The sequence below is a fragment of the Vicia villosa genome, linkage group LG4 (assembly GCF_029867415.1).
Source record: "Vicia villosa cultivar HV-30 ecotype Madison, WI linkage group LG4, Vvil1.0, whole genome shotgun sequence".
Taxonomy (NCBI): domain Eukaryota; kingdom Viridiplantae; phylum Streptophyta; class Magnoliopsida; order Fabales; family Fabaceae; genus Vicia; species Vicia villosa.
In genome coordinates, this window is record NC_081183.1 from 116054886 (window position 1) to 116063762 (window position 8877).

General features: G+C 34.0%; 1 protein-coding gene across 1 annotated transcript; it reads left to right on the forward strand.

Moving 5' to 3' along the window:
• The first annotated feature begins 1255 nt into the window (after positions 1 to 1255).
• Positions 1256 to 5603, forward strand: LOC131595081 (protein SMAX1-LIKE 4-like). The gene is made up of 3 exons (XM_058867325.1): positions 1256 to 2697; positions 3614 to 3821; positions 3906 to 5603. The coding sequence occupies exons 1-3, from the start codon at positions 1445 to 1447 to the stop codon at positions 5493 to 5495; spliced, it is 3051 nt and encodes a 1016-aa protein (XP_058723308.1). The 5' UTR covers positions 1256 to 1444; the 3' UTR covers positions 5496 to 5603.
• The last annotated feature ends 3274 nt before the right edge of the window (positions 5604 to 8877 follow it).

Genomic DNA, 8877 nt, shown 5'->3' on the forward strand with positions numbered 1-8877 from the left:
CTTATAAAAGAGAATGGAATGGAGGAATATATCATAAATATTTTTTATCTTTTGAATACCATTGTGCATTTTTATAGAGATTAATTTTTTTGAAGTGAAGAAGCATAATAAATGACAAAATTATTTTTCCACCTTTCTCCTTTAGTACAATTTTTTGAATTTATGACAGTTTTGTCTGCCTATTCAAAGAATGATATGTAAGGAGGGAAGCTTTATGACTCCAACTTATAATTTTGAATTATGAGGTCCCCATTCTTTTATTTTCTAATTATTTCTCAATCAACATCATCAAACTAATTACTCCTAATTATCACACCTCATTAATTAATCAAAAAAATTAAGTAGGTTTCTTTTATTTTTCCTCTTTGTTATTTCAGCCTTATCTAAACAAATTCTAAATTAAACAATCATAAGTTGGTAAATTATCAAACAATCATAATCTATATTGATCAAATTCTATAAAAATGCACATAATCTATATTGATCAAATTCTATAAAAATGCACATTAGTACCATTTGGTTGATTTTATTAATTAAGGTCTAATAGAGTAAAATGGTTATAAGAAAAAATATCATTCCCCTTTTAATAAATAATAAAATAAAATTTAACTAATTTAAAATGTGTAATTGATCAACCGAAAAAATACCAGTATTATTAGATTAATCATCTTTTTATAGATTTGAAATTAAACTTTTTTTTATTAAATTATTTATTTATAAATATAATATAATAATTTGTTTATATAATAACATAAATATTGTCGTTAAAATTAAACTTTAAAACATTATTTTATATTTATTTATTTTAACTAACAGATATTCTTGAATTACCTCACCCTTCAGCTCAAAATTCTAGTGAAAATTGTCTTTGTTTGTGCAACAATTTTTAAAAAAAAAAAAGTAAATTAAATTAAATTAGACATAAAAGAATATATTATTACATCATGCATATTTAGATTGGTATAGCACTACCTTTTGAGAAAAAAAAAAAAGTTGGTATGAAATGATTTCTAGTTCCTATAGCAATAAACTTAATTTAAACTAGAATAAGAGAGAGAAAGAGAGGGAAAGAGAATAATGAAGTGGAAATAAAAAGCCAACAAAAAGCTGCTTCTTTAAACTATAACCAAAAAGAGAATTAATCAAAAGCAAAAGCTAAAAAAAAAATTAAATAAAAAACAAAAAATAATCACCAAAAAAGATGTATAAAGAAGAGGTGAAGTCCTAGTCTTCTATATTTCCAAACCTCAACACTCTCTTTCTCATTCTCTTTCTCTTTCTCTCATCTTTCAAACCTTCAAAGAGGAAAATCTTTCTTCACTATTGTGGTGGTGTGGTGGTGGAGAGAGGTTAAAAATCCATAGAGTGAAACCAAAAAAGCAGTGTAGTAGTGAAGAAGCTCTCAAGTTTCGGGGTGGAGAGGGGGGGTGTAATTAGCAAAGTAATGCGCTCAGGAGCTTATACATTGCAAGAGACACTCACAGCCGAGGCTGCTTCAATCTTGAAGCACTCTTTAGGCTTAGCACGTAGAAGAGGCCATGCACAGATCACACCTCTTCATGTTGCTGCTACATTGTTGAGTCTATCATCTTCTTCCTTAAGAACCGCATGTCTCAAATCTCAGCAGCAGAATAACCACCCTCTTCAATGTAGAGCACTTGAGCTTTGTTTCAATGTTGCTCTCAACAGGCTTCCAACAATCACTGCTACTCATTCTTCGCCTTTGCTTCAGCCTCATCAGCATGTTCCTTCTCTTTCTAATGCTCTTATTGCTGCTCTTAAACGAGCTCAGGCTCATCAGAGAAGGGGGTGTATTGAGCAAAATCAGCAGCAGCCTCTTTTGAGTGTTAAGGTCGAGCTTGATCAGCTTATTCTTAGTATTCTTGATGACCCTTCTGTTAGTAGGGTTATGAGAGAAGCTGGTTTTCAAAGTGTTTCTGTTAAAAATAACTTAACTCAAAAAAGCTCTTCAAATTCTAGTCTTTCTGTTTTTCATTCTTCTTCTTCTCCTTCTCTTAGTCATAATAGTAACCATTTCTCGAGTTCTTATGGTTATGGTCATGGTCATGGTCATGGTTATGGCTATGGTTATGGTTCAGTTTTGTTTTCTCCTCAGAAGAAACCACCACAAGTGTTTAATAATCATAGAGATGATGTTAATGTTAACCTTGTTTTCGATGTTCTTTTGAGGAAGAAGAGAAACACTGTGATAATCGGCGATACCGTTGCGTTAACGGAAGGACTAGTTGGGGAGCTGATGGAGAGGTTTGAGAGAGGTGAAGTTCCTGATGAGATGAAAAAAGCTCATTTTGTGAAGTTTCATAATCTTGCTTCGGTTTGTGGTATGAAAAGGGAAGAAGCTGAAGTGAATGTTGTGAGAGTGTTGAAAAGGAAGGTGAGTGATTGTGTTGCATTAGGTGGTGGAGGAGGTGTTTTCTATGTTGGAGATTTGAAGTGGATGGTTGATTGTGATGATGATGATGATGATGATGGTGGTGGGAGTTTAAGTGATTATCTTGTTGATGAAATAGGAAAGTTGTTTGGTGAAAATGGAAACAAGATTTGGCTTATTGCAACAGCTAGTTACCAAACATACATGAGATGTCAAATGAGGATACCAAATCTTGAGAACCAATGGTGTCTTCAAGCTGTTCCTGTTCCTTCTGGTGGACTTGGTTTGAGTCTTCACTCTTCAAGGTAAATAATTGATTAGTTAGTTAATCTGTTATTAGCTTAGTTAATCATGTTTGCTTGGTTAATTTGTTTTGAAATTTGTTGGTAAGTATGTGTGTACGGTTAATGGCAGAAGGCACTGTGAAAAGCATGGTTGGTTGGTAAGGTAAGGTAGACGTGAAGCAGTGCCTTTCTGCTTCACTTTGTTTTGTCAGTATGTAAACAAAACCTCTTTAGACATTACGGATTCACATGATGTTTTGTACAAGGTACTATGCTTTATCAAAAGCAAAACCATAAAGTAGAAACATATACATGCAAATATGGTTGTGTTTCCAATGTTTCATTCTCTCAAATATGACTTATAGTAACCTTTTAGAAGGTAGTATTAAGTTTCATAATGTGATAATTAAGTTATAAGCAAGGTTTAAAATAAAGTCGCGGTCGCATTGCAGTTGCGGAAGGTTTTCGCAATTTCGGTCAGTAGAAGTGTTGTGACAATGACTGTGGTCGTTGTAGTGTATATTTATCACAATTTCTTTTTCATCGTAACATGTTGAAAAACGGTATGAATATCGGCACTTTCCGATACTGTTTTTGTCGAGACCATTTTTGTGATAACAAATCGATTTTTAGAACCTTGATCATAAGAATTAGCATGACTAAAAAAATTATATAAGAATCGAAAATTTTCACTTGAACTTCAATTAAAAATGTCTCTGATGTATGACATGTGTTAGTCTTCTATGTCTGGAACATGATAACGTTTGACAAAGACATATGTGGTTGGTTATATTCAAGTATTTTATAATTATAAACGTGTTAGTGTCGTGTTTTGGGTGTCTGCGTTAATGTTTATTTTCTTGTGATGCGGATATATACGAAACTCGATATTTGTTTAATATTGGATGCTAATTAGAGTTTGTTACTAAATTTGCAGTGTGCATGATTCAAAAATGAGCATAACTCAAAACCCATCTCTTATGATGGAATCAAAGCTCTTTAGTACCAAGGAGGAACATGATAAGCTTAATTGTTGTGAAGAATGTGCTTCCAGCTATGAAAAAGAAGCTCAATTGTTCAAACCACCTCAGAAGAATCTCTTACCTTCATGGCTTCAGTCTCATACCTCAGAAGCTCATCATAAGGTAGCAAAATTTCACTTTTTTTTTCCTTCCCATTTTGCACAATTGAAGAAAAAGTGCTTAATGAACAATTCAATTATTTTTCAGGATGAATCAACTCAATTGAAGAAAAAGTGGAACAACATGTGCCAATGTCTCCACCAAAACAAACAACCTCAAAACCATTGGAGCAACCCTTATAGTTCCAATGCAAAGATCTATCCTTACAATTCATCATACCCTTATTGGCCAAACCAAGGTAGTACTATCCTGCCAGATTCATCAAGTTCCATATCTTTTGCTGATTCTGTAACCAAACCGGCTTATAGCTCAAACATTATACCTCGATTCCGGCGCCAACAACAATCATCCACCATTGAGTTCAATTTCAATGATGAAAAAACACAGAAAAACCAAATGGCAGCAACAAGTTTGGATTCTCTTAAGGGTATTATGGAAGATTCTAAAGAAGTAAAAACAACTCTTGCTCTTGGAAATTCAACATTCAATGATTCGGATCATAAAAAGGCGCAAAGAGATCGTATTTGTAAAGTGCTGCAGGAGAATGTTCCGTGGCAATATGAAACGGTTAGTTCGATAGCAGAAGCTTTGGTTGATTCGAAATCGACGAAGGAGTGTGCTACTTGGTTGTTTTTGCAAGGGAATGATTCTATTGGGAAGAAAAGGTTGGCACTTGCAATTGCAGAATCTGTTTGTGGATCAGTTGATATGTTATTTCAATTGGATATGTTGAAGAGAGAGAATTCAGAGACACCCTTTTCTGAAATTGTTGTTGGGCTAATGAGAAATCATGAAAAGTTTGTTCTTTTGGTAGAAAATGCTGATTTTGGTGATACCCTTTTGAGGAAAATGGTTGATGATGAATTTGGGATTGGAAAGTTTGGAACTTTGGGCCAGAAAATATTCATATTGACCAATGGATGCAATGTGGTTAGTGAAGATCAGAAGAAGGATTCTGTGATGAAGTTGGTTTTGCAGATTAGTGAAACTGAGAAAAAACCGAGTTTGGAGTTATCATCGTCTTCGTCATCATCGCCTTGTTTGAGTAATAAAAGAAGGGCTGAACTTGACTTGTTTAGCAAGAATAAAAATCCAAGGATTGAAGAAAATGAAGGGAAGAACAAAAAGATAGAGTTTTCTATTTCAAGACAACCAAGTTTCAACAACACTCTTGACTTGAACATGATAGCCGATGAAGAAGATGATAACGATGATGATGATCGTGATCGTGATCACGAGGGAGAAAATAGTCCGATTTCAAGTGATTTGACAAGAGAAACATTAGGAGAGCATTTGATCTCGAACGGATCACTTGACTCAATCAAGAATTTGTTCGAGTTGAATGAAACTCCAGGAAAAAACCAGAAAACGACAGAGATGTTTATGTCTAGGGTGAAAACGTCGTTCGAGGAGATTAATGGGAATGTAAAGTTTAGTGTACAAGATAAGGTGATAGAGGAAATTGGTGTTGGGTGTGGGGGGTTTACTAACAAGATGTTTGAGAAATGGGTAAAAGAGATTTTTCAAACAAGTTTAGAAAGAGTTAATGGTGGGGGTAAAGATGGTATAGTTTTTACACTTTGTTGGGGTGGTAAAGAGGATAGAAAATGGGATAGAGGGTTTATGGGTTCATGTTTGCCTAAAAATATCCAAATTGTTAACTACTTAATGGATTGATCATATGACTAACTTTGGTTAGTGGTGGGGGGTGACAAGATGTAAAATGCAAGTAATAGGTGTACTTTTGTGTAACTGCTAATTTTCATTATAGAATGTGTTTGTTTTTCATGCTTTTTAATTCTCTTTTGTGAACCATTTCTTACCTTTCTTTCTTACCTTTCTAACTCAGATTATGCTTGATGTTTAGACACGTGAAGATTTTTATACATGATGTCTGTTTAAGTTTTGTGAAACATAATGGGGTGGAAATATGTAACCTTCAACATGTAATTTTCTTGTCTAAAGGTAAAATATATTGTTGTTACACAAAGCAATGAAGGAGGCCATATGAGTGATGGTTGCAATTCGTTGAAATGGTGTTTTGTCAAAGTTAAAATGGAATTCACTTAGAAATTAAAATCTAGACCATAAAAGAACAAAGACATCAAGCTGCATTTTTGGAGGCAAGTCATTGCAAAAGAAAAGATATGCTTGGAGAAAATATACAATGTTTACAATTGAGCTGAATTTTTTACAAAAGTACTTCCTAAACCAATTAACTAGGGGATTGCTAGATGCACTCTATGAATTGCTACTACACTTGAATAAATTTTTTTTTTTAAATATTTCCAGATTTTAGAAATGTATTTTCGGACGCACCTAAAAATCACAAATCATATTTCTTTTTGTCAATACCCCAAACGACAGGTTACCTTGATTTCGGATATGCATCTCCGGAAACACATATTCAAGGACACAGATATAGATTGATGTATGTTGAAGTTAAAATTAAAATTGATAACTTAAAAGATGAAACATTACATAAATAATCATACATTACATAGATGAAACATATCAGCGTCGAGGTGGAAGTATCAACATCCTAACAATATCTCCGACAGATCTCACTATTTTGGCATCCAGCTCGATTGAAATTGTTTTCGTAACAGAAAAATGTATTCCACACAACCCTTACATCTGCAGCAGTCTTGAGCTCGAAGTTAATGAACATAATGTTCCCTTCGTTGTCAGATGATGGTGAACGATACTCGAGCTTCACAATTTTTTTATTGTAGCCGTATGGCAGGAGTTCTTCCAGTATGCATTTTAGATCATTAAGAGGCGTATATTCAGTGAACTTGAATGCAATTGATGGCTCTACCGCATCGAAGTAGACATATTCGGTATTTCAATTTATGTTCATTCTAATATAATATAATGATGTAAAAAACTGAAATGGAAAATAATATTTATAAAAGTTCTAGGCCAATATAATTTCTATCATGTATCAGGAAACATTTCAGAGATGCATCTCGGGAACCGTTCTATTTGTATTTTTTAAAACCGTTTGGGTGCGTCTGGAGATGCATCTACGAAAACACCCAACACTGTTGGAACACACAACAGTGAGAAACATAACCTGTTTTGGAAAGAAAAATATTGAAATTTTTGGAAAACTGAAACATGTGTTCATTTCTTTGAAAATGTATGTATTTTACGTCATAAATATTAATACAACATTACATAAAACACCAAAACAAATCTACAGGCGGTACCGCTTTTGACTTTTGTTCATTTGAGTCTCTCTAAATCCCGTTCAATTTAGTGAACTCTTGCATCATTTTCAAAAAATGATTCAACTATGCCTCTGCTTTTATGGATGAAGGAGATGTCCACTCTGGAGATGTTAGTGGTATAGGGCACCCGGTTTAACATAAACCTGAACAAAGTGTCAGGAATATGAAAGCCACTTGATACACATAATACGATCATTTGGATTTAGAGGGGGGATAGTGTGAATTGGAAAATATGTTTTGAGAAATCATAACTTATAAGATTAATACACACTCTTTCCCACGCTCTTGCTATAAGATGACCCATTTTGAGGAAACACGTCCATTTAACCTCCGGTGTCGGTCCACTAATGTAAGGAACAAGAGATTCAAAAATTGCATCATAATTTTGTTTCGACCTGTATAGCCGTGTGTATGTTTCTTTATGCCCCTTCAGCTCTTTGATCAGTTGTTGGCAAACAAGTGTGTGGTCCTTCTCTTTGATCACTTGTATACAAAGTAATTCTCAATCACAATGCCTTGGAATAAACCTCAAGGAGTTCAAACAAAGCATAGAATGATAACCTGCACACAGAAAAAATCAAACCAATGCCTTGGATGACTTCAGACAAGGTATCAACAAAATAACATAAGATCCCGAGATATCAAGGCAACAAAGCTACTAATACTAAGTCCAAGAGGTCCAAAACTCCGAGATGCCAAGAAATAGTAATCATAGCCATATAGAGCCTTAAGTCTTTTATTGTTCAAGTTTATTATTAATGTTTTAGGAACAAAATAAAAGTCTAAATGGACAAAGAAAAAAATACAAGCAAAAGTAAATATGAGAATGGATGCTAAAGATGTAAAATAGAGCAAAGTAATAGAGGAAACATAAAATAAGAGTTAGAAGTTAGTGGTTAGTGTTGATTATTGAAGTGAATGATCAATAATGGATGAATAATGAACTTAGGTCAAAATTAATGAAAACTCATTAGAGGATTGATAAAATCAAAGCCTCCTAGCAACAAGTTTCATAGGAATTGAACCAATTTTCAAATAATCAACCATCCTTGGACTTTCTAACATAGGTTTGGGCCACGAATGATCATTTTTCGATTCGGGAAAAATTTAGCATATCTTTGTTCCATATTGCCAATTTCTTGTGGTATGGGCTCAAATAACTTATTTTGTGACAAGTTTAAGGACTGTAATGCAGTAAGTCAAATGATTTTTAATGGTAGTTGTTGAATGCAGTATAGGGCAAGCAACAAAAAAGATTTGGAAATATTGATCCGGGAATTATCGTCCTCAGAGATGGAGAGATGTCATTCAACAGTTTCTACGGTTTCGAGCGTTGGATTTGAATGAGCAAAAAGTAAACAAAGATATAGACAAGAAAAGAATAAACACATTCTTAGAAGAGAAATAACTTATCAGGAATGTAAATGTATTCACTCTTCACAAACATACACTTACCAACCCGTTATACTCAACCTACGATACTCATCTATGTCATCACGTATCTCTCACATAAGCGTCCATCTCTGGAGAACAAACGAGATCATCTCACAACTAAGGTTATCTCTAACGCGAAGTCGCGAGAACATCCGTAATCTCGCGTCGGCGATCTCTCGCGCGCCGCTCAAACACGAAAGCATTAAGAACAGATACAAACAGTGAATGCTAGATCTAAATCTATCTCTAGAGTTCAGAACCAACAGATTATCATCCTAGATAAGGATTCAAGAAGTTTATCTCTAAAGCACCCCAAATCCCCAGCATAGAGCAAAAATCCAGGATAACATCAACACAGATTTGTAAAGCAAGTTAAATATAACATTATA